The sequence below is a fragment of the Aspergillus candidus genome (genome assembly GCF_002847045.1).
Source record: "Aspergillus candidus strain CBS 102.13 unplaced genomic scaffold BDW47scaffold_22, whole genome shotgun sequence".
NCBI classification, from domain to species: Eukaryota; Fungi; Ascomycota; class Eurotiomycetes; order Eurotiales; family Aspergillaceae; genus Aspergillus; species Aspergillus candidus.
Window position 1 is genome coordinate 71,305 of NW_020194027.1, and position 20,973 is coordinate 92,277.

Genomic DNA, 20,973 nt, shown 5'->3' on the forward strand with positions numbered 1-20,973 from the left:
TTCTTCCTGTTGCTCCAATTTCATCTTCATCTTCTCCTCCCCCCCCACTCACTTCCCTTTTCTCTGTCCACACACCACCATTGAGTTCCTAGAATCGAGATGGCCAGCTCCCTCCCCACCCTGGCTATTCCCGGCCAGCGTCTGGGTCCGGTGACCACCTATGCTGCCGGACCCGGAACGCACGTGCAGAACGCTCACGTTTACGCGTCCATCGCGGGGCCCGTCGTCCTTGACCCTGCCAATGCCAGCTCGCAAGCCAAGTCCACCCTCACCGTCTCGCGGAACGCTGCTTCGACGGGTCAAAAGACCTCCGCTCCGCTGTCCCGGAAGTACAACACCCTCCCCGCCGTCGATTCGATCGTGCTGGCGCGCGTGACCCGGGTGCAGAAACGGCAGGTGACGGTGTCGATTCTGGTCGTGCTGGACGAATCCGCGACGGCGCCCCGGTCGGCGAATGCCGCGTCGGACAACGACAACGTCGAGGCCATCCTCAGCGTGGCGGCCAACCCGGAGAACCACAGCAGCGCCGACGAGCTGCGGTTCCAGGCTCTCATCCGCAAGGAGGACGTGCGGGCCGTCGAGAAGGACCGTGTCGTCGTCGACGAGATGTTCCGCGTGGGCGACATCGTCCGCGGCTCCGTCATCTCCCTCGGCGACCAGAGCTTCTACTACCTGACCACGGCGCGGAACGACCTCGGCGTCGTCATGGCTCGCAGCGAGGCGGGCAATATGATGTTTCCAGTGAGCTGGAAGGAGATGAGAGATCCGGTCACGGGGCAGGCTGAGCTGCGGAAGGTGGCGCGGCCCTTTTGAGTGTGATGTCGGTTAGAAGTTCTCTTCTACACTGGACAACCCTACCTGCTGGACGACCCGACCGTTGGCGAGTATCGTATCATAATCCCGATAGACATCCTTGGAACCCGGACCTCTGGGTCTCAGACCGCCATGAGGGAGTACGTCGCCCTCAGGGCAAACCTCATGTCTTTGCAGCGGCCTCTCGCCGCGTCCGGCCGTGGAGCAAACGAGGCAGTCAGCCGGTTCCTCACCCAGCCATGACAGGCAGTCTTTGAGGACAGGAACGGCAGACCCCGCCCGACAGACTCCCAGAGCCACGACGCAGCATTCCCAAGACACGGACGGAAGCCGTGCAAGCACACTGTTACTACTCATCAGTACCTAAACAGATCAATATACTACTACCTACTCCGCCCCTCCCTTCCTTGACACTTCTAGCATGGTGTTCCCTATCTTAGAATAGATCCAATTGTTTGCTCGCATTCACCTCCCCAGTATCCATGGTCTTGACTTTTCCCATGTCTGGCTGTGTTTGTCAACGGAGGAAGATTGATGGCTGTTTCGCGTGGGATACTTTTACTCATCCCACGACCCCTCTTCTACTAGTCTTCATTTCCGCTTTGTGGATGAAGATGTTGATACATGGGGGGTACATCCGTATTTTTTTAAATGTGTAAAGTCCAAGGACATGTTCATAGAAATAAGACGGATTTTCACTGGTACTATATCAACACAAAACAACGAGATCAAAAAGAGATAATCTATGAGAGATTAAAGAAAGACAAAAGATAGATAGTATATATATATATAAACTTTTCCCCACAAAACCCGCAGCCAAAACTAAAAAAAAAAAACAATCAAAACAACAAAGAGAGGGAAAAGAAACTACCTCTTCAACGTCTTCTGCTTCTCCGCGTCCACCAACTTCCGCCCCTGCACAACCAGGCCCTTCCGCGTCCGCACAGCATCCATATACCGCTTCGCAACATTCTCCCGATCCGCCAACTCGCCCAGATCCTCGAGTTCCTCCTCGGTGGCAGGCACCCAGAAGGGGTCCTCGTCGAGGGCCTCAAAGCCCGCGAAGATCAGCTGCGGCTGGGCGGCGCCGGATGTGCGCTTGCGGATCTCGTCGGCAAAGCCGAAGGATTCGGCCACGGGGAGGAGGGCCAGGATCGAGAAGAAGGGGGTGCCTTCTTTCATGGTTTCGGAGAGGATGCGGCCTCGGCGCCGGGTGATGACGCCGTAGACGCGGCCGAGGACTTCGGCTGTTTTTTGAGGTTAGCTCTGGATACCATACGACACATTTGTACGACTAGTAGTAGTAAAACGATTCGTAGGAGGGAGACATACTTGATGCTTGAATCTCGCAGCTGTACATCGCCAGCATGATCCGCGGACTCCAGTCGAGGAAGCCTTGCGTGATGCTCTCGCGGACGAGACGGATGGCCTCGCCGGTTAGTCGGCCGAGGTCGACGTCGCCTTCGCTCGCGTGAACAGTGAGCTCTTCGAGGAAGACTGCTGTGCCTTGGATCGGCTCCTGGCACAGCGGACCCTGTCCCGTGGCCAGCTGGAACGCATATGCGATCTTGTCGCTAAGATCGCGCACGATGAGCGCATCGCGACTGCTGGTATCGGCCGTGAGGGTGGGCTGCTGCTTGGGGTCGTCAAGGAGGCTGTGGGATTAATCAGTAATGGCACTTGATAGATAGATAGAAGAGAAGGGAAGAAAAGGAACGGGGGGGGGGGGGGGGGGGGGGGGGAGGGGAAGAAGATGCGTACAATTTTTCGCAGGTGTTCACAGTGGTCGCATCGACGAGGATATTCGGTCCGATCCGGCGCGGTCCAAAGGCCGTGATCCGGTCCACGACGTTCCGCCAGAGCTCCTTGTCGCCCGTTACCTCCTCCTCGTCGAAGAGCCGGGTGAGTTCGCGCCGGAAGTCCTGCAGGGAGAGGATGCTGCCTTCGCGCGCTTCGTCGGTGGCGTCGCTGGTCTCGACCGGGGGCGCGCTCTCCGAGCCCCGCTGCGCCGACTGCAGTCGCTTGATGGTGCCGACGTGCTTGGCGAAGAACTCGGTCACCACCGTCGGGAGGGGCACGACGCGCAGGCGCAGGGTGAGCAGCTTGGATGCGGAGGTCGTCTCTACGCCGCCGCGGCCGAGCTCGGGGTTCTTCGGCGGCGGCATCTCCGGGGCGCTGACGATGGTCTCGCGGTAGGGCACGATGGTCTGGCCGGTGTGGATCTCGCAGCGGGCGAACCGCTCGCGGAGGTCTTTGAGGCATCGCTCGAGGTGCAGCTCGCCCGCCGTCAGGATCACATGCTCGCCGTTGGGCAGGAGCTCGTACTGCGCGCACGGGTCGCTCTGCTCCAGTAGACGCAGCCCCGTGACCATCTTGCCCAGGTCGGCCGGGTGGACCGGCTCGAGGGACACCCGGACGATGGGCGGGGTGTTGATGGACACGCCCGCCAGGTTGATGCCGCCCTCGAGCTGCGAGCACAGCGTCCCCGTCTTGAGGACGTGGCCCGCCAGGCCCCCGATGCCGAACACCGCCCCCGCGGGGACGGACCGGAGGGGCTCCAGGCTGCGGCCCATGAGGAGGTAGAGATCTGTGACGGTGACCTTCTGGGGTTCGGGGCTGGCGTGGGGGTTCTCCGGGGTGAATTTGGGTCCGAGTACGTAGACGGAGTCGCCCACGGTGAGCGTCCCCGAGTAGAGACGGGCGAAGCCGATCAGGTGCTCCGGATCCTCCTTTTCCTCGGCGTCATCGGGGGTGCTGCCGTTGTTGAGCGATGCGTGCTCGAACGCGGATGTGATGCGTTCGAAGTCGTCGTCGGACCGCTGGCCACCGGCCGCCTCCGCCTGCAGCTTCGCGATCTCGTCACGCTTCCGGCGGGCAATTTCTCGCGCCTCGTCCGCCGACATGGTGTTCTCGGTGCGCTTCTTGCTCGACGAGAGCTCACTCTCTGGGACGGCGACCATCTTGCTGACGTAGGCCACGACGGGCGCTTCGGGGCCGGTCTTGAAGTGGACCATGGCGTCTTTCACAGCGGGGGCGACCGCGCCCGACGCGGGCGAGTCTTCTATCAACGCCGGCAGACGGGATGCCTGGGCGGCGGGGGGGCTCGGGAGGTACTCGATGACTGACACCAGGACCGCGGTCGACAGCGGCAGCCACATGGAGAACAGCGTCGTCATGACGTTGCGGGAGTCGCGGGATCGTAAAACGTATGGGGGGATGGTCACGCCGAGGGACTTGGTGATCTTCTCCAGCAGGACGGGGTCGCTAGGATGGATGAGTGCTCACGTTGAAAAAGGAAAGGAAGACAATTAAAAAAAACCGCGAATGGTGGAGATACGTACCCTTTCCCCGTTTTACCTCCCGTGGTCGCCTCGTAGGCCGCCCAGATACTATCCAACACCAGCTGGACGAACATGGGCTTCAGAGCCCGGCCCTTGAGGTGTTTCTGGCCGAGCACGCGTTTCGTCTTCGGATCGAGGTAGAAATCGCCCCAAAGGACCTTCTCTAGCACCGATCGCTTGATGCCCAACTTCTTCTCGTAGATGGCGGCAAACTGGCGGATGGTGAAGGCCCAGCCATCCACCGCGCTGCAGAAGATGACGTTGTTCTTCTCGGGGGCAAAGTAGAGACCCTCGTCATCGAGCTCCTCAAACTCCAGGCCATCCGTGCTACCCACCACCGACTCGTCGTCGGGGGCCTGTCGCTGGGGGCGATCCTTGTCCTTGGTCGCCGCGGTGTTGATGCGCTCCTCCATGCGCTCGCGCCACTGGAGATCCTCCTCCATGCGCTCCCCCTGGTAGAAGCTACCAATAACGGCGTTGACCTGCTCGAGGATCTTGCCCATGTGCGAGTAGGCCTCGGCGGAACTCATCTGGAGCTCGGTGACCAAGCGGTCGATCTTGTTGATGACCAGGATGGGCTTCAGCTGCTCAACCCAGGTCTGGCGCAGCACGGTCACGGTCTGACTGCAGACTCCCTCGACGGCGTCGACAAGGACAATGGCGCCGTCGCAGAGTCGCGACGCGGTGGACACCTCACTGCTGAAGTCGATGTGACCGGGCGAGTCGATCAGGTTGACCAGGTACTTGCGGGGCTCCGGGGCGGCGTCGGGGGCCGACCGGCGCATCATCGAGAAGAACAGGGAGATGGCCGACGACTCCATGGTGATGCCGCGCAGCTGCTCATCGGGCCGGGAGTCCAGATAGCGGATCTTTCCCGCCAGCTTGGGGGAGATGATGCCATTGGTGGCGATCAGGCTGTCCGTGAGGGACGTTTTGCCATGGTCCTAAACATTGGAAACGATTAGAGTGATCTTTTTTCCCTCCGCGAGGTGCTCTTCGATTCATACGTACGACGTGTGCGAGAATACAGATCTAGACAGGCGAATTAGCGACCACGGTGGTGATTCCTCTGTGGGCGTCGGAGGCAATGACATCAATGCCTTCCCGCCGCGGGGAGCGACCGGATGAGGGGCCACAGCGCACGGCGGGGCAGCAGACGAACAGAGAGTCTCACTTACATTCCGAATGTCCTCGGGGGTCCGTTGTAACCGGACGAGGTCATCCACATTGACCACAGGCATGGTTGAGGGGTGTAATTCTCGGACAGAGAGAGAGAGAAGTGGTTGAAAGAAATGAATCCGATGCGGGAGAGAAAATTGTTGGAGATGGTCGGGAAGCCTCAGGCCAGTCGCAGTCGCACCACCGCACAGTCGGGTCCTCTTGGGTTTATATATCCACCACGACCCGTAATTACCAATGGATTTGGATTTCCTGGATGAGGGCCAAGAGACTGATGGCTTTGGGGGGGTCGACGATTATTAATGCGCCGGGTTCTACAGTCTACAATCTACAGTCTACAGTCTAAAGTCCACTCGGCGGGCGCGTCGGGGCTCTCTCTCCCCCGTGATATCTCATGGAAAAGACAATACTGGGAAAAGTATGGTGTTACGCGTCGTCAAAGGACAGTTTGATTTTCTTTTTCTTCCCCTTGGGCTTGGTGGATGCGAGCTCCTTGGGCGGCGTCTGGTCTCGCCCGGCGGAGGACTCCTCCCCTACCACCTTGGCCTGTTTCCGTTTCCTGGGACCGCTGACGTCGACCACATTCTGCTTGGGTGTCGCGCGTGCCTTGTCGGTGGGATTGTCCCCCACGGACGGTTCCTCTCGTTGCTGGGGGGTGGCGCCATCGGTCGCCTCTCCGGCCTTCTGGGGGTCGCCGCCTCGGACGAGAGCCTCATACTCCTCCTTGGTCAGAACCTCGTTGCTCTCCTCATCGACATACGTTGGCGCATCGTCCTCGTCATTCCCTTTGGCCAAGCGCGGCCGAGCGGCCGGACGCTCTAGGCGTCCCGTGGAGTTTCCGTACTGGTTCTTGAGTCGCTGCAGGAAGGCCGGTTCCTTGGAATCTGATTCTCTTAGCGACGGGGCGCATGAAGTTCTCCTGCTGTACGCTACATACCGTATGTCAGGTCCTTGGCTTTGAAGGACATGGCGAACGGACGTGTGTGCCTGGGGTCGGCTCGATCGAGGGATCAGGGGAGAATGCAGCGCATGGGAGCCGCAATGGACGGGGGTTCAGAACTTCATGCTCTGGGCCACCGATATGACGACCGGATAAGATAATAGACACGAGAAAAGCAATTGACTCGGAGGGACAGAAGAATCAAACAGAACGAGAGTAGGTAAGTAGGAAGTAGGCAGATGAAGATGAAGAGAGATCGGCCTGACTAAGGCAGCCACTAGACCGGATCGGGCGCCGTGGAAAAGACTCAGGCTGGACAGCTTCACGTTCGTCTTCCACCTCTCTCTTCCTGCCACATCCACCCTCAATTCCCCCTTGGAGAACGATGTTGTGTGCAAGTAAGTTGGTTTGGGGATTGATGATGAGGCGCTTACTGATTCTTGATGTTCTCTAGTTTCCGGAGAGGCCCCCCAGGAGCCAGTCGTCTCCCCCAAGAGCGGTAAGGTCGGAGAGAGAGAGAGAGAGAGAGAGAGAGAGAGAGAGATATGGACGCTGACCTGTGATACGACTCATTAGGCAGCGTCTTTGAGAAGCGATTGATCGAAGCCTACATTGCCGAGAATGGCAAGGATCCCGTGAATGGGGAGGAGCTGTCCACCGAGGACTTGATCCAGGTCCAGTCCCAGCGCGTCGTCCGACCCCGACCTCCTACCTTGACCTCCATCCCGTCTCTGCTGAGCGTTTTCCAAGAGGAGTGGGATGCGCTCGCCCTGGAGACCTACACCCTGCGACAGACCCTGGCCCAGACCCGACAGGAGTTGAGCACCGCGCTCTATCAGCATGACGCCGCCGTCCGTGTCATCGCTCGACTGACCCAGGAACGGGACGAGGCCCGGGATGCGCTGTCCAAGGTCTCGGTCGGGGCCAGCCGAGGCGCCGCCGCCGGGGGTGAGGCGATGCAGGTGGATGCGGCGGGATTGCCCGAGGCCGTCCTGGCCCGGGTGGAGAGTACTCAGGCGTCGTAGGTGACCCCCTTGTCATCCCCCGTTCCCTTCTCCTGGTGCATGGTGATAACTAACGATGTGATTGACAGCCTCTCGAAAACGCGCCGTAAGCGCGCAGTCCCCGAGGGCTGGGCATCCGCCGACTCGATCTCGGCCTACAAACCCCTGGAGACCACCGCGCCGCTGGTGCCGGGCGCCAAGGCATTGGCGGTGCACGCGTCGGGCGACCTGGCCCTGATTGGCGGGGCCGAGGGGGCGATCGGAATCTACTCGTTGTCGCAGAAGCAGGTGGTGCAGAACCTCCAGATCGATGGAACCGTCACCGCCGCGGTCTGGGCGGGCGACAAGGCCGTGGTGGCCTCGTCGACGGGCGCCGTGGCCGTCTACGAGAACGGCACGCGGACGGCCGCCTTTACCTCCCACGCCGGCGCTGCAACTGCCCTGGCAACGCATGCGACGGGCGACATTGTCGCGTCGGTGGGTGCCGACAAGAGCTACGTGCTGTACGACCTCACAACGAATGCCGCCGTGACTCAGGTCTTTACCGATGCCTGTACGTGCTGCCTTGATCTTCGTTTCTTTTCTCTCTTTTTTTTTTTTTTTTTGTGTGTGTGTGTGTGCGTATGGGCTAACACTAATTCCTTGTCCAGCCCTCCTCTCGGTGCAGTTCCATCCCGATGGACATCTCATCGCCGCAGGTGGCGTCGACGGCCAGATCAAGATCTTCGACGTCAAGACGGGCACCGCGGCCGCCAACTACGCCATGTCCGGTCCGGTCAAGGCCCTGTTCTTTTCCGAAAACGGGACCTTCCTCGCCTCGGTGGCGGACCGATCCACGGTGGTCTCGATCTGGGATCTGCGACACTCGCAGGAGGTCAAAGCGCTGGACACGGGCAGCCAGGTGGACTCGATCAGCTGGGACTACACGGGCCAGTTCCTGCTGACTGGTGGGCCCAGCGGGGTCACGGTGCAACAGTACTCCAAGAGCAGCAAGAGCTGGTCGGAGCCCCTGCGGAGTGCCGTGCCTGCTGTGGCGGCGACCTGGGGTGCGGCCGCGCAGCGCATCGTGGCGCTGAACGGCGACGGCGGCCTCACGGTGGTGGGCGCTGCATAGTCGATGAGAGGATCGGACGGACGATTGAACAGGCCGATAGAATGAAAGAAGCCAGCAAGAAAGAAAGAAAGAAGGCGGTCTCACATCCTGGTGTTTTTTTTTTTTTTTTTTTTGTATTTTTAGCCGTTACTATTCCTGGGGGAACATCTCGTTAATGAAAGCGTACATAAAGAAATCCCAAACAAAGAGGAACAAAACCGAAATCAACTTCATTCCCGATCTAGAGACTGACAGGAGCAGAGTCGTCTTGCTCTTCATGGACTTCTTTCGTGTAGAGATCTATCTCTAACTCCACCTCTAGTCGGATGAGGTGAGTGGCGGGCGGTCAAGATCCTAATCGATAACACCGATAAGTCTCTCTTTCTCGTCTTTCTTCATCTTCTCTTCTCTCCATCTTCATCTATCCCTCAATCACGTTCCCTGGTCGGTCCATGCCTGTCGAGACCGACCCTCGCTCACAGTCCCCCTTCCCGGATTCCGATCGTCATCCGCCCCTCGGCTCCTCTGGCGTCCTGTCGCCCCCTCATCGTTCCCATCCCGGATGGATCCCAGTGACGTGCAGTTCGTGGCCGCGCGCCCCAAAAAGGTCAGTCTCCTCTTCGTCTTCGATGATGCTCCAGTCGTGGACTGACACCGTATCGGTCTCTATAGCGATCCCGTCATGCTTCCGAAATGCCTTCGCGTCACAGTCAGGCCTCCCGGCGGTCATCCAGCCAATCCGCCCCCGGCCCGTCCAATGCTGGTGTACCCCAGAATCCCCGTCCCTCGCCACCCCGATTGCATTACCCCGGCGATGGTCTCGATTTTCGCCGTCCGGTCGTGTCGGACTCCTCCCCCGGAGACGGGGTCATCGACCTGACGAACGAGCCCGATTCGCCCCCGCAGACCCGACGCCCCCGGCTGCCTGGGCTGGGGCTAGACCGGAGGGTTGACGTGGTCGATCTGGACGCAGAAGAAGAGGAGGAGGAGGCGGAGGAGGCGGAAGTCACCGTCGCTTCGCCAGACGACCTGCCGAGTAGCCCAGAGGTGCAGTTTATGGGCGCGTCGGTGCGGCCCCGTCGTCCGCCGCCACCGCCGCTGCCGCCGCGGTCGTTCGGGGTGAGCAACAGCCTGCTGCGGATGTTGGGCTTCCACAGCTCGCGGCTCCCCGAGAGGGCCCGGGAGGATATCCTTACGCAGGTGATCGCCCGGCGGGCGCGAGAATTCGCCCGTCATCGGCCGCCGCCACAAATGGATGATGTTCTGTGGATGGGCGGGGACCCCTCCCACGGGGCCATCGATCTGACGGTCAATCTGGACGTCAACCCGAGGGAGCTGGAACGCCATCCCCCAACCGCCCGAGCGTATAAACCTCCGAGTCCGGTTCCCGAGGGGTTTACGCGGACGGTCGGCGACGAGGATGTGGTGTGCTGTCCCAACTGCGATGCGGAGCTGGGCGTGGGCAGTGAGATCAAGCAGCAGATCTGGGTGGTGAAACAGTGCGGACATGTTGGTCGAGCCCTTCTCTCCCCTCCCTCCCCTCTATCAGGACATCTACTGACACCGGTGCAGGTCTATTGCGGGGAGTGTGCCACCCACCGCTCCCAGTCGAAAGCGAAGAAGAATTCTACCTCCCATAAGACCAAGCCGTTCGCGAAGTGTCTGGTGGACAACTGTGGCAAAGCCGTCAGTCAGCCTCGGTCGATGTTTCAAGTCTACTTATGATCTTTCTTTCTTTCTTTCTTTCTTTCTTCTTTCTTTGAGTGTCGCTGGTGTTCGGCAGGGCTTCGTGTTGTCCCTCTTCTCTCGGTATACCCTGGTTGCATTTTTTGGGTGCGTTTCGGATTTGGCCATCTCTTGGTATAGCATCTCAGCATAGCGGGTTGTATTATCACGATCTTATTATATGATTACTCTTTGACTAGACTGTTTGGTATATCCGTAGATCACAGGTACATCAGAATATTTATATAGTATTAATACCATATATAGTAGTAACTGATCATGGTATAGATTGCGAGACCATATTTCTGTATAGTACATCGGAAGCAGCCTTCTGGCCGCCACCCTCAAACCAGCAAACCCAATATACATGACAACCATGAATTGAAAAAACGAAAAAAAAAACACATAATATAAACGCTCCAATAACACCCTCGGGCAATCCCCCCACCAGACCCGCTCGCGTTTAGATGCCCTTGTACTCGCCGTGGAAGGGAGACCAGATCCCCCGGACGCTCTCGTTGATACTGGAGACGGGCTTCTTGATGCGCTTGAGCTTCTCGCCGCTGGCCTCTTTGAGTAGGGAGACCTTGTTGACGATCTGCTCGGGCTCGAGGTTGCGCACGCAGATGGCCTTTTCGCGGCCGTTGATGTACTGGCCCTTGATGACGGGGTGACGGTGCGGACGGGGGGAGACGCGGATCTCGATCTGGGGGTTCTCCTTGGCGATGGCGGGGAGTTTATGCTTCAGGAAGGCGCTGGATCAATCTTTGTTAGTATATGGCGCTGGAGTAATGTCCGACAGTCAGGTAGCACGTACACCATGCCCCGAGAACTCCCGGCCCAGTCGCAGTAGTGAAAGTCCAGTCGCTTGCATTGGAGGATGAAGGCGCCGACGCCATTCTGGAGGGAGTCAGTCAGTGCGAGTCCAGGACATGTCAGATCCTGTTAAAAAATCGAGGTCTCACCCGGGCAGTAGTCACTGCCTTGATCCCTTGGACCGGCATGTTGAAGGTGTTTATCGGTGGTGATAGAGATGGGAGAGGAAAGCCGTGTCATTCAGGCCGCAACTTTGGAATCTTTTCGCCGACGGAGCAGGCCCGTCCGTGATTGGTTGGCGTCTATGGCGGCTGCCGCGGGTGGCGGCAGGCGGTTGGAATTGGACTAACCCGAAGGGGACAACAGGCGCATTTCCAACCTCAGTTGGGACGCGATTCTGAACAACATCGTCGGCTTCCATCTCGACCAACTCTCATCCTGCTCCATGTCGACCCGGTTGAACTAGTCACTTTGTCCTTGGTCTTCATTTTTTTTTGTTTTCTTAACGCTAGTCTCCTCCAGTGCAGCCGGTGGAGGGCACAATGACGGACAAGCTCCCCCCTCCGCTGCTCGCCCTGTTCCAGCCGCGCCCGCCCCTGCGCTACGTGACGCCGCTGGATCGGGCCCCCGAGGACGTGAAGAAGAGTCAGATTGGTGGGATCGCGCAGTTCCTGCCCGAGGTGAAGAAATACGAGGAGGAGGTCCCCTACACGCCGACCGAGAGCTGGATCCAACGCAAGTGGCGCCAGAAGCAGGAGCAGAAGGAAAACTTGCAAAACCAGTTGAACGAGAGTGTCCAGGCTTGTATGTGGGCGGTGCTTTCCAAGGACGGTGTGGAAGAGATAAGACCGTGGCTGACCGGATGCAGTTGACCCCAGCCATGACCCGCAGGCCCGTGGTGACCCGTTCAAGACGCTCTTCGTCTCCCGTCTGAGCTACGATGTCAAGGACGCCGATCTGGAGCGCGAGTTTGGCCGCTTTGGTCCGATTGAGCGGGTATGTCCCCTCCCCCTTCCCCTCTCTATCACGAGCGCCCCATAGTCGTGGTCGATCCCGACTAACTTCTCTAGATCCGCATCGTCAAGGATAATGTCACCCCGAAAGGCGCCAAGAAAGCGCACCGTGGATATGCCTTCATCGTCTACGAGCGGGAGAAGGATATGAAAGGTAGATCTCCCGTTATCACGACACCTCCCACTCGGCGGGATATACCCCCAGGCCCCAGTTGATCAATTTTGCTGACACCCATTTTTTTTTTTTCTGTTTCGGTCCAGCCGCCTACAAAGAGACGGATGGTATTCGAATCAAGGATCGCCGCGTGGTGGTGGATGTGGAGCGTGGTCGCACGGTTAAGGGCTGGAAGCCTCGTCGGTTTGGCGGCGGCCTCGGTGGTCGTGGATATACCAAGGCGATGCCGTCCCGCCCCATCGGACCCGGCGGCTTCAACGCCCCGTCCGGGCCCGGGGGCTTTGGCGGCGGGTTCCGCGGCTTCGGTGGCGGCGGCCGAGGATTCAAGGGCGGCTTCCGTGGGGATCGTGGATTTGGCCCGCGTGGCGGGGTGGGATATCAAGGCGGCCGAAACGGCTTCGGCGGACAGGCGCCCCCCAACGCGCCGTCCGGTCCCGGGGGTGGGCGAGCCCGCTTCGAGCGCGACCGCGGCGCCACCGGCACCGGCAGCAACCGCGAGCCCGTCCGACCCCGGGACAGCTTCGCGGACCGCGACCGCCGCGACTACGACAGGGAGCGCGACCTGGACCGTCCCCGCGACCGCGACCGCGACCGTGACAGCTACCGGTACCGAGACCGGGAGCGCGAGCGTGATCGTGACCGTGACCGCTACGGCGGGCGCGAGGACTACGGACGGAAGAGATACCACGAGGACGACGCCTACGATGATCCCCGTGCCAAGAGAAGATACTGAGTTGGACTTGATTCTTTTTTCCCTTGACTCTTTTTTACTTGATCCCCTGTTTTCTTTTTTTCGGCATTCCATGGTGGGTTGGTGGGTAATTTCTAACTGAAAGTTCTGTGAACGACACTGGGTAAGGCATCAACGGGGATGATCCTTCCCATAGTCGTCGTCCGTTGTTTTTTTTTTTTTTTTTATTCCGACTCGACGCGATCGGCCATGGATTGCGGCAGTCGACCCTGTGAATGACGGTATATCTTGCGATGGATCCGGCTGGCGTGACATTTTTTCTTTCCCTTTTTTTTTTTCAACTGTTTTTGATCCTTCCCTTGTTTTGTTATGATCCCTGGCCACCTTGGCTTTACAGGGTAAGTATGTACGTTAGGTGGTCAAGACGTTGTCCTGGCCGGGAGACCCGGCGTGCAGGTAAGGAGATCAGGTAAGGTTTCCAACGCAATGACCGGACCAGGTTCTTCGTATGTATATCAGATGCGTGAACAAGAAGGCTTGAGTAGCTGTCCACGTAGGTCTAGTCTGTAGGTCTCGTAATCGACGAGATACTCGAGATCTGTAAAACAAAAGCCAACACCCAACTCCATGCCCAGCAGCCACAATCGAGGGTACTTTTTGATACGGGGGAGCAGAAAGATATCACAAAAAGAGAGAGATCCAAAAAGGGGGTAAAAGAAAGGGAAAAAAGAAGATAAATCATTGCCCATCCACCTCCATCCCAGCCTTCTCCTCCAAGACCTCCACCTCACCCGTCTCCCTCGTCCAGTGGGCCTTGACGGCGACGTGGAACTCGGACGAGGTGACACCAAACATCTTCAACAGGGTCGTCTGCCGCGAATCGAGCTCCTCGCCCTCCCGACAGACAACGAACCCCTCCGCCTCCTGGTCACCCGTCAACTGCAGCATGACCTTCCCCTGGACCAACCGGGTGGGGACGCCCAACCGCCGCAGCTCAGGCTCGATGGTGTGGCTGATGGGCTGGTCGTCCGTGACGGGGACCTCGCCGGCGCGGGAGTACACGAGGCCATTGGGGATGGCAAAGTCGCGGGTGGCGACGGAGCCGGCGCGCGCAAAGTCCTGGGGACGGAAGTTGTCGAAGTACTCGGTGACGGTGGCCGGGTCGCGGTTGGTGAAGAGCAGGCCGACGGCGCCGGCCAGCAGCGGAGCGATCTTGTGCAGGTTGGGGGCGGCCTCGGACTCGACCGTGTGACCCAGGGCGACGGCCATGACTTTGGTCTTGCCGAAAAAGAGGCTATATCTTCTTGTCAGTATCACTCGGGTTGATGTTTTCCTGTGCCTTCTCCCGCACGCCGGTCACTGGATTCTGTTCCCTCCTCCCCCTCCCTCCTCCTTTGTAATGTTTTTTGGAGAACATACCGGCTATCCGAAAATTCCGACCGCACATCCTTCAAATAGGTATTGCGCATGTTATCGACGGAAAAGACAAAAAGGTGCTCATAAGACTCGACACATTCTCGGATATTGCCGTACAGTCGACGGGTCTGTTCCTTGTGGGACTTCTTGGCCGTCTTGGTCTCGTGGACGACTCTGGCGCGCTTGGAACGAGGCATTTTGCTGGGTATGAGAGAAGTCGAGGAGAATCGGGGTTTGACAGACTGTTGACTGTTGGAGATCGATTTCGATGATCTTTTTCTGCTTTTTTTTTTCTTTCTGATAACGGGCGGATTATCGTTGTCGCGGGCTTATCTAGCGGGCTTTGCTGACTCATCCGCCTGCCTCAGGAACGAGAGTGTTATGCTGTGTACACATCCCATGCTGACTACTTATACACGCGCTAACCCGTTCGGGAACACTGTCTGATTGCCTGATTCTCCAGGCCATTATCCAGGCCATCCTCTATCTCCATCTCCGTCACGCGAATAACCTCACCCCATCGTCCTCTCTCCTCAGCGAATCGCCATGCGCGATCAGCTCTGACCATGCTCGACTTCATGGACTACATCCAGCTCGCCTTTACGGAGGCCACTGACTGCAATCGCGACAACTCCTACGCCTCCCTGACCGCCACGGCGCAATCCCTCCTCGACTTCTCCACCCCCGAACGACTGCGTGTCCACCTCTCCTCCCTCGCTACCCCCAATTTCGCAACTAGTTACACCTTAGGTACTGTCGGCGTGATTGATGGCTCCGTGTCCTACCTCTACAGCACTGTCCCCTTCAACAACCTGCCCAGCCGCAGTGCCCTGATTCCGCTCCGGAAGTTATCCCCGGGGTATCGGCAGGCCCAGCCCCCCGTCGCGCCCGTCGACCTCGAGGATCTCAAGAACAGCAGTGGCAACAGCCGGCATGACGGGAGCTCCCTCGCCGCCGTGGTCGACGGACCACTGGGCCAGAAACCGACGCTGCTCCACGCAACGCTACACCTCCCCCCGCCGACCACGCTGAACGCGCTCTTCCTCCGTCGCATCTCCCCGACCATGCAGCTGGCGCTGGCCGTCTGCTCCACGCGCGGACCGCCGCTCTCCAAGTCCGCCCCGCAGGCCTCCCTGCTCACCCAGCTCTCCCACGACACGGGCAAATACAGCAACGAGTATCTCTTCAGCACCGACAACTCCCTCTTCGGCTGGCGGGGCCTGTGGAACTTTGGGCCCGACCCGCGCGCCTCGCTGTCTCTCCCGCCAGACCAGCGCGTGTCGCTCCTCTCCGCCGGTGCCGAAGCGTACTACTCGCCCGTATCTTCACTAATTGGAATGTCAACCGGTCTCCGGTTCAGCACCCTCCCCGCCGCCACCGAGGGTCTCCCTTCCTCCTCCCGCTCCTCCTCCTCCTCCTCTCCCCCGAACGTCTCCTCCCCGATCTCCACCTTCCCCTACACCATCACCCTATCCCTCACACCACTCACGGGCTCCCTCTCCACGACTTACTCCCTGCGCGCCTCGCCCAACCTCGCCTTCGGCTCCCGCTTCGGCTTCAACGTCTACAGCTGGGAAAGCGAGATGGTCGCCGGCTGCGAACTCTGGCGTCGCTCCAGCCGGAAGGTCACCGACGACGACGACGAGGATGGACTCGAATGGGCCCGTCGCAAGATGCGCACGACCGAGTGGCCCTCGTCGGCTCTCCTCTCCGGGTCGGTGCCTACCACCACTACATCTCCTCCTCCTCCTCCTTCCCCAACAGACCTCGAGAGCGACCACGCAACCGACTCGGTGCTCAAGATCCGCGTTGACCAGTCGTGGAATGTGCGGGTCCTTTGGGAAGGCCGGGTCAAGGAGTTGCTGGTGAGTGCCGGCGTGGGGCTGGGGCCTGGGTCATTCGCGGGGGGTTCGCTGTCGGGGGCGGGGGGAGGGTCCGGGACGACGGGTGGGGGTGGTGCGGCGGGGATGTCGTACTGGAAGGGGGTGGGGGTGTCGGTGTCGTATTCATCGTGATTTGTGTTTGCTAGTCGTGTACGACTGACCAACGATATGGACCACATGCTGATAGAGAAGTCCACAGGAAGAATTACAAGTACATGTATATGTATATAGGATCATCTACGGGGTATAAAGGCTTAGAACAAATGGAAGAAAAGAAAATATTGCACGAGCTGGTATCTTTCATTTATATCCTACGTCCCATCGAGCAGATCACCTACAGTCGGTGCCTGCTCCCGGCAGGCGACTGGTCGGGAATGTTTCTTGTAGACGTTATTTTTGTTTTATTTCCATTTGTTGGGTGGTATCTTTTTTGTTTTTAATTGGTGAGGCGTGCCGCTTACAGACGGGCGTTGACGATGTCGACGAAGGCGGGCTTCAGGCTGGCACCGCCGACGAGGAAACCATCGACATCGGGCTGCTTGGCCAGCTCCTTGCAGTTCTTCTCGCTGACGGAGCCGCCGTAGATGACGCGGACGTTGTCGGAGGCCTCGGCGGAGATGGCGTCGGCGAGCCACTTGCGGATGGCGGCGTGGACCTCCTGGGCCTGCTCGGTGGTGGCGACCTTGCCGGTGCCAATGGCCCTGTTCCAGTTAGCCGGAGGAGAAGTAGAAGAAGGGGGAAAAGAGGAAAAACATACCAGACGGGCTCGTAGGCAATGACGACCTTGGCCCACTGCTCCTTGGAGAGCTCCTTGGCGGCAGCGTTCAACTGGCGAGTGACGACATCGATGGTCTTGTTGGCTTCCCGCTCCTAGACCGGGCGTTAGTCTCAACAACCCCTCCCTAACCTTGCCTAGCGTTCGGGAGAAAAAAAGTGGGGCTTACCTCAAGCGTCTCACCGATGCAGAAGATGACCTCGAGGCCACCGTCGACGGCGGCCTTGACCTTGCGGGCAATGAACTGTTCTCAATCAGCATCGGTCTCTCCTGGAACCGGGTCGTCAAAGAAACATACCTCGTCCGACTCCTTCAGGATGACACGGCGCTCGCTGTGACCGACAATGGCCCAGTTGATCTTGGTGTCGCGCAGCTGCTCGACGGAGATTTCACCGGTGAAGGCACCGTTGGGCTTGTCGAAGACGTTCTGGGCGGCGACGCCGATGTTGGGGTTGGCCAGTTGGCGGGACAGGGTGAGGTAGAGGGCGGGGGGGGAGATGACGACCTCGGAGGACTTGTCCAACTGGGAGGAGTTGAGGTTGTTGATGATGGAGGTGATGCTCTCGGCAGTGCCGTTCCTAATCGATATGAGAGTCTGATCTAACTCTGACCTTGGTCTTGATCTTGATCTTGGATCATGACCTTGATGTCGGGTTTCTTAGGGGAGAGGGACAGGGTCATACATCTTGAAGTTACCTCCGATGAAGAATTGGCGGGGCATGATGGCGGTGTGGGGGGATGATTGAATCTAAGGAGATTGGAATAGAGTAGTAAGGGAGGAATGAATTGACGTGAAGAAGATGGAAGAAAGAGAGGGAGAGAGAAGAAGATGAAGAAGATGAGGAGAGAAATGGAGGAATTTAAATGACGAAACGGGAGGCGGGGCAGTGGTGCCTCAGGCAGCCAGCACTCCTCTTATCGATAAGCCTCTCCATTCCAGCTTTTTCTCTTCTTACTCTGGACTACACGGACGATTCTTCCTCTTCCTCTTCTGACTTACTGCCTCAGCTTACTACACTTACAGGTGTACATCTGGTCTACCGTCAGATACAGCTTCAGTTCATCAATGTCATTATTTTACCCCGGCAAAGTAATTATATCCAACCTATGACGCCATCGGTTCCGTGATCCCCACAGGCCTCCCGGAAAGACCCTATAACCCTCGGAAAGAATCTCCCCCACAGACGCCCCGCGATCCAATGAACGAGAAGAGAATCCGGTCGGAACGCCGGAGATGAGAAAGGAAAAAAGAAAAAGAAAAAAGAAAAAAGAAAATGAAATAAGACATGGGGGAGAAATGAGAACATGGAGCACCGTCTCCCGGACGGGGCCCTCAATGTAGCCCCCCCGGGACATAGCCGCTATATCGTCGGGACGGGTGGTAGGACGTCGGCTCGCGCAGGGACATGCTACGACCCAGGTAATAGGGCTCGTCCAGTCGGTCGTCCAACCGTTCGTTCAATCGCTCATCCAGCAGTCGTGTCCGGTAGTCTATCATCTTCTCCCGTCGCTCGATGCGCGCCTCGCGATCGTCCAGGATGCGGGTGCGAATGTCGTTTCGGGCCCGCCCTCCGCGGAACGGGTCCTCCACCAGCGCTAGATCCAAATCATCGGAACTAACAGGCCCGTGGATGACCGTCGGTCGCGCTGGTCGGGGCAGGAGCTCCCGGCTGCCCCCCTTGGCCGCCCGCCGCGACCCGTGCTTGCTGTCCGCCGGCACCACGTCCACAACGCCCCCCGGGTAGCGTCGGCGCCCCTGCTTCGACGCCGACCGGCTCTTGCTGGGCTGCTTGCGGTAGTGTGTACGGTATCGCGGCGCCTGCGAGGCCGGTTTGATCGGCGAGTGCCGCTGGTACAGGCTCCCTCGCCACCCCTCCGGCGGGTGCAACTCGTCCTCCTCGTCCGAGCCATCCGTCACGGAGCTGAGATCTTCGGCGTCCAGCAGCTCGGGCTCGTCGTCCTCCACGCTGCTCGACTCCGGCCCCCACTCCGCCTCCGCGTCCAGTCCCGGAAACGCCCCGGGGTGCGAAGGTCGCCCGTGGGCGGCGTGGGGGGCATGCGGCGCCATAGGAACGTCGCTTCGGGCGGCCGGGTGGGGAGTCGGTGCAGCAAACTCGCCGCGAATCTGTTCCAATCCAGGGGGCATGTGTTGCTGGGGGGGTTGCTGGGGGGCCATGTGCTGGGGGGGTATGTGTCGGGGGTGTGGCATGTGCTGATGGGGTGGCATTTGCGGATGAGGTGGCATTTGCGGATGAGGTGGCATGTGCGGATGAGGTGGCATGTGTTGATGGGGTGGCAGATGTTGCGGTGGTTGCATGCGCTGCAGGGGCCGTCCATCTGGGCCGACCGGGATCTCTCGCGCCCTGGGATCCGGGCCTCCCATCATAGGACCCTGCCCGGGGTCCCTGGGGTCTGCGGGGTGTCCTCGAGGCATCCCGTGCTCGTCCGGTGGCGGGTGCGCGTTAGGGGGGTGCGCCCTGGGAGGCCACGCGCCGGGCATCTGCTGATCGTGTGGAGCGGGGGCGGCGGTCGGCGGACGGAACTGCGGGGCGGGCGGAAACTGGGGACCCGTTTGGGGCCCGTTGTTGATCACGGGGGCCCCCTGTCCCGGATGCACAGGCCCTGGAGCAGTCCAAGGGCCCCCACGCTCCGAACCCGGGTGGATCGATCGCGGTTCGACGTTGATGATCGGGGGATGACCCGAGGTGGAAACGCGCTCCTTGGGCGGCGCAGTCGGGGACCCGAAACTCACGTGTCGGTCAAAGGGGCCCTTGGCGAAGCCTGGTGCGCTGGTCGGCGTTTTCATGAGGATGATGTCCAGCGAGACGGTCTCGTAATCCCCGCGACGGGAGTTCTTGCCCTTGACGGCCTTCTCGTCCTCCTTGACGTAGACGCAGGTCCACTCGGAGTGGGGGTCCCTCTGCTTCAGATCCTCGATCAGCCGGTCGACGTGGACCCGCTTCAGTCGGGACAGGGACTGGTATTGCTCGGTGGCCGCGAACCGTTTGGCCCGCCGGTGCACCAGGCGCAGCAGGTCGGCCTGGCTCAGGTGCATCGGGGTATTCTCCGCATGCGTCCAGGTGGACCGATTGCCGGGCGTCGAGTCGGCCTTGAAGAAGGTGAATCCGCGGTACTCGATGGAGTCCGCTCCTTTGGGGGACGCCGGGAACTCTTCGAATTTGGGGGCCTTGGCGGGGCCGAATTGATCTGGGTTCACCTGAAGTCGCGCCATTTGGTCGGCCAGATGCCCGGGATGGATCAGCCTCGTCGGGGGGTCATGGATGACCCGGGGGATCTCGTTGGAGGGGGCATGAGTGGCAGGCGGGTGGTGAGAGGGTGGCACCGGCGGCATCATATTGGGGTGGATGACCGCCATGGGGTCCAGCTTCCTGCTCCACAGACCCAAAAGGGAATTACTAGTTGTCTATAGTGAGCGATCGACCCTTCAGAGATCGTGCAAGAGCGACGCAGTGAAGCGGGGGGGCCGTAGTACTTTATAGGGTAGAAGGGACGGGAGGCAGATCTGAGACCGATTGATGCACGGAGCGATTGGGGGGGGGATGCAGACGGTAGAAATAGTTTCGGGTCCCACTTCTCCAGAGCAGAACAAGCTAGGAGACAATCAACACTAATAACGACAGTGGTCGGTCTCAATTACAGGCAGAATTCCATCAGTGGGTGAACAGCCGGGGCGAAAACCGCCAGTCTGAGTGTTTCAAGGCGCAAACCCCTGCACTTCTGCCTTGCCCACCGTCATCCCCGAATCTCACTAGCGAACATTTGGTGACTGAACTCAGGTCCAGCCTTCGCCCGAGGGGTCTTTGCGACGACCCTGACTGGTGGATTCTCCTCTTGATCCCAGTCGTACTCCGCAGATGCCGAGCAGCTTGGTCGACCTAGGCAAGGGCGAACAGGTAGCCACACGGGGAGATGGAGATCCCCAGAAATGGAGTGGATACAACAGAAGACGGAGGTGTGCAGAATACAGCGGCGAGAGAAGCAGCAGATCCCAGGAATACGAGGATCGATGAGGCGCAGTGGCTGAGCCCGGGCAATGTAGAGTGAGGCTAGAATTGCCCTACTCGGCGGGTTTTTGCTGATATCCCTTT

The 20,973-nt window shown here is 59.3% G+C and overlaps 12 protein-coding genes across 12 annotated transcripts; 5 read left to right on the top strand and 7 right to left on the bottom strand.

Moving 5' to 3' along the window:
- The first annotated feature begins 75 nt into the window (after positions 1 to 75).
- On the top strand, positions 76 to 1,176 carry BDW47DRAFT_105650 (exosome non-catalytic core subunit CSL4). Its single transcript, XM_024812612.1, has one exon. It carries the CDS (start codon positions 100 to 102, stop codon positions 811 to 813), a length of 714 nt encoding a protein of 237 aa, XP_024672021.1. The 5' UTR covers positions 76 to 99; the 3' UTR covers positions 814 to 1,176.
- A 504-nt stretch (positions 1,177 to 1,680) lies between these two features.
- BDW47DRAFT_131685 (GTPase RIA1) lies at positions 1,681 to 5,701 on the bottom strand (the record flags this gene model as incomplete). The annotated part of the gene is made up of 6 exons (XM_024817371.1): positions 5,333 to 5,701; positions 5,166 to 5,186; positions 4,155 to 5,098; positions 2,575 to 4,077; positions 2,146 to 2,468; positions 1,681 to 2,060 (listed from the first exon to the last, which is right to left on the bottom strand). The coding sequence occupies exons 1-6, from the start codon at positions 5,393 to 5,395 to the stop codon at positions 1,681 to 1,683; spliced, it is 3,234 nt and encodes a 1,077-aa protein (XP_024672022.1). The 5' UTR covers positions 5,396 to 5,701.
- An 11-nt stretch (positions 5,702 to 5,712) lies between these two features.
- BDW47DRAFT_30797 (DUF4604 domain-containing protein) lies at positions 5,713 to 6,551 on the bottom strand. Its single transcript, XM_024818716.1, has 2 exons — positions 6,271 to 6,551; positions 5,713 to 6,217 (listed from the first exon to the last, which is right to left on the bottom strand). The coding sequence occupies exons 1-2, from the start codon at positions 6,299 to 6,301 to the stop codon at positions 5,760 to 5,762; spliced, it is 489 nt and encodes a 162-aa protein (XP_024672023.1). The 5' UTR covers positions 6,302 to 6,551; the 3' UTR covers positions 5,713 to 5,759.
- A 107-nt stretch (positions 6,552 to 6,658) lies between these two features.
- Positions 6,659 to 8,409, top strand: BDW47DRAFT_131689 (pre-mRNA-processing factor 19 family protein; the record flags this gene model as incomplete). Its single annotated transcript, XM_024817372.1, has 5 exons — positions 6,659 to 6,671; positions 6,728 to 6,772; positions 6,850 to 7,294; positions 7,367 to 7,830; positions 7,928 to 8,409. 5 exons carry the CDS (start codon positions 6,659 to 6,661, stop codon positions 8,389 to 8,391), a joined length of 1,431 nt encoding a protein of 476 aa, XP_024672024.1. The 3' UTR covers positions 8,392 to 8,409.
- A 365-nt stretch (positions 8,410 to 8,774) lies between these two features.
- Positions 8,775 to 10,121, top strand: BDW47DRAFT_105655 (putative RING finger domain protein). The gene is made up of 3 exons (XM_024812613.1): positions 8,775 to 8,977; positions 9,043 to 9,879; positions 9,943 to 10,121. Exons 1-3 carry the CDS (start codon positions 8,933 to 8,935, stop codon positions 10,093 to 10,095), a joined length of 1,035 nt encoding a protein of 344 aa, XP_024672025.1. The 5' UTR covers positions 8,775 to 8,932; the 3' UTR covers positions 10,096 to 10,121.
- Positions 10,122 to 10,362: 241 nt separating this feature from the next.
- Positions 10,363 to 11,119, bottom strand: BDW47DRAFT_105658 (mitochondrial 54S ribosomal protein mL43). The gene is made up of 3 exons (XM_024812614.1): positions 11,061 to 11,119; positions 10,913 to 10,995; positions 10,363 to 10,850 (listed from the first exon to the last, which is right to left on the bottom strand). Exons 1-3 carry the CDS (start codon positions 11,097 to 11,099, stop codon positions 10,559 to 10,561), a joined length of 414 nt encoding a protein of 137 aa, XP_024672026.1. The 5' UTR covers positions 11,100 to 11,119; the 3' UTR covers positions 10,363 to 10,558.
- Positions 11,120 to 11,453: 334 nt separating this feature from the next.
- On the top strand, positions 11,454 to 12,832 carry BDW47DRAFT_125718 (U1 small nuclear ribonucleoprotein 70 kDa; the record flags this gene model as incomplete). The annotated part of the gene is made up of 4 exons (XM_024816434.1): positions 11,454 to 11,715; positions 11,780 to 11,907; positions 11,982 to 12,078; positions 12,186 to 12,832. The coding sequence occupies 4 exons, from the start codon at positions 11,454 to 11,456 to the stop codon at positions 12,830 to 12,832; spliced, it is 1,134 nt and encodes a 377-aa protein (XP_024672027.1).
- Positions 12,833 to 13,006: 174 nt separating this feature from the next.
- On the bottom strand, positions 13,007 to 14,445 carry BDW47DRAFT_105660 (ribosome assembly factor MRT4). The gene is made up of 2 exons (XM_024812615.1): positions 14,210 to 14,445; positions 13,007 to 14,084 (listed from the first exon to the last, which is right to left on the bottom strand). The coding sequence occupies exons 1-2, from the start codon at positions 14,401 to 14,403 to the stop codon at positions 13,529 to 13,531; spliced, it is 750 nt and encodes a 249-aa protein (XP_024672028.1). The 5' UTR covers positions 14,404 to 14,445; the 3' UTR covers positions 13,007 to 13,528.
- A 327-nt stretch (positions 14,446 to 14,772) lies between these two features.
- BDW47DRAFT_117532 (mitochondrial distribution and morphology protein 10) lies at positions 14,773 to 16,347 on the top strand (the record flags this gene model as incomplete). Its single annotated transcript, XM_024815089.1, has 2 exons — positions 14,773 to 16,071; positions 16,321 to 16,347. 2 exons carry the CDS (start codon positions 14,773 to 14,775, stop codon positions 16,345 to 16,347), a joined length of 1,326 nt encoding a protein of 441 aa, XP_024672029.1.
- Positions 16,348 to 16,368: 21 nt separating this feature from the next.
- BDW47DRAFT_105663 (triose-phosphate isomerase TPI1) lies at positions 16,369 to 17,765 on the bottom strand. Its single transcript, XM_024812616.1, has 5 exons — positions 17,548 to 17,765; positions 17,163 to 17,442; positions 17,034 to 17,108; positions 16,847 to 16,959; positions 16,369 to 16,790 (listed from the first exon to the last, which is right to left on the bottom strand). The coding sequence occupies exons 1-5, from the start codon at positions 17,583 to 17,585 to the stop codon at positions 16,547 to 16,549; spliced, it is 750 nt and encodes a 249-aa protein (XP_024672030.1). The 5' UTR covers positions 17,586 to 17,765; the 3' UTR covers positions 16,369 to 16,546.
- BDW47DRAFT_105665 (uncharacterized protein) lies at positions 17,761 to 18,196 on the bottom strand. The gene has a single exon (XM_024812617.1). The coding sequence runs from the start codon at positions 18,169 to 18,171 to the stop codon at positions 17,959 to 17,961; it is 213 nt and encodes a 70-aa protein (XP_024672031.1). The 5' UTR covers positions 18,172 to 18,196; the 3' UTR covers positions 17,761 to 17,958.
- Position 18,197: 1 nt separating this feature from the next.
- On the bottom strand, positions 18,198 to 20,240 carry BDW47DRAFT_125722 (uncharacterized protein; the record flags this gene model as incomplete). Its single annotated transcript, XM_024816435.1, has 1 exon — positions 18,198 to 20,240. One exon carries the CDS (start codon positions 20,238 to 20,240, stop codon positions 18,198 to 18,200), a length of 2,043 nt encoding a protein of 680 aa, XP_024672032.1.
- Positions 20,241 to 20,973: the final 733 nt, after the last annotated feature.

Bases quoted from the DNA above. Each gene is read 5' to 3' on its own strand.
- BDW47DRAFT_30797 (XM_024818716.1), bottom strand. From the start codon at position 6,301: ATGTCCTTCAAAGCCAAGGACCTGACATACG. The intron at 6,218-6,270 runs GTATGTAGCGTA...TAAGAGAATCAG, and splicing joins AGCCAAGGACCTGACATACG to ATTCCAAGGAACCGGCCTTC.
- BDW47DRAFT_105658 (XM_024812614.1), bottom strand. From the start codon at position 11,099: ATGCCGGTCCAAGGGATCAAGGCAGTGACTACTGCCCGG. The intron at 10,996-11,060 runs GTGAGACCTCGA...GACTCCCTCCAG, and splicing joins AGGCAGTGACTACTGCCCGG to AATGGCGTCGGCGCCTTCAT. The intron at 10,851-10,912 runs GTACGTGCTACC...AGATTGATCCAG, and splicing joins GGGAGTTCTCGGGGCATGGT to CGCCTTCCTGAAGCATAAAC.
- BDW47DRAFT_105665 (XM_024812617.1), bottom strand. From the start codon at position 18,171: ATGTTCTCATTTCTCCCCCATGTCTTATTTCATTTTCTTTTTTCTTTT.
- BDW47DRAFT_105663 (XM_024812616.1), bottom strand. From the start codon at position 17,585: ATGCCCCGCCAATTCTTCATCGGAGGTAACTTCAAGAT. The intron at 17,109-17,162 runs GTATGTTTCTTT...GATTGAGAACAG, and splicing joins TCCTGAAGGAGTCGGACGAG to TTCATTGCCCGCAAGGTCAA. The intron at 16,960-17,033 runs GTAAGCCCCACT...CGCCCGGTCTAG, and splicing joins GCATCGGTGAGACGCTTGAG to GAGCGGGAAGCCAACAAGAC.
- BDW47DRAFT_105660 (XM_024812615.1), bottom strand. From the start codon at position 14,403: ATGCCTCGTTCCAAGCGCGCCAGAGTCGTCCACGAGACCAAGACGGCC. The intron at 14,085-14,209 runs GTATGTTCTCCA...AAGAAGATATAG, and splicing joins TCGGAATTTTCGGATAGCCG to CCTCTTTTTCGGCAAGACCA.
- BDW47DRAFT_105655 (XM_024812613.1), top strand. From the start codon at position 8,933: ATGGATCCCAGTGACGTGCAGTTCGTGGCCGCGCGCCCCAAAAAG. The intron at 8,978-9,042 runs GTCAGTCTCCTC...CGGTCTCTATAG, and splicing joins TGGCCGCGCGCCCCAAAAAG to CGATCCCGTCATGCTTCCGA. The intron at 9,880-9,942 runs GTTGGTCGAGCC...ACACCGGTGCAG, and splicing joins TGGTGAAACAGTGCGGACAT to GTCTATTGCGGGGAGTGTGC.
- BDW47DRAFT_105650 (XM_024812612.1), top strand. From the start codon at position 100: ATGGCCAGCTCCCTCCCCACCCTGGCTATTCCCGGCCAGCGTCTGGGT.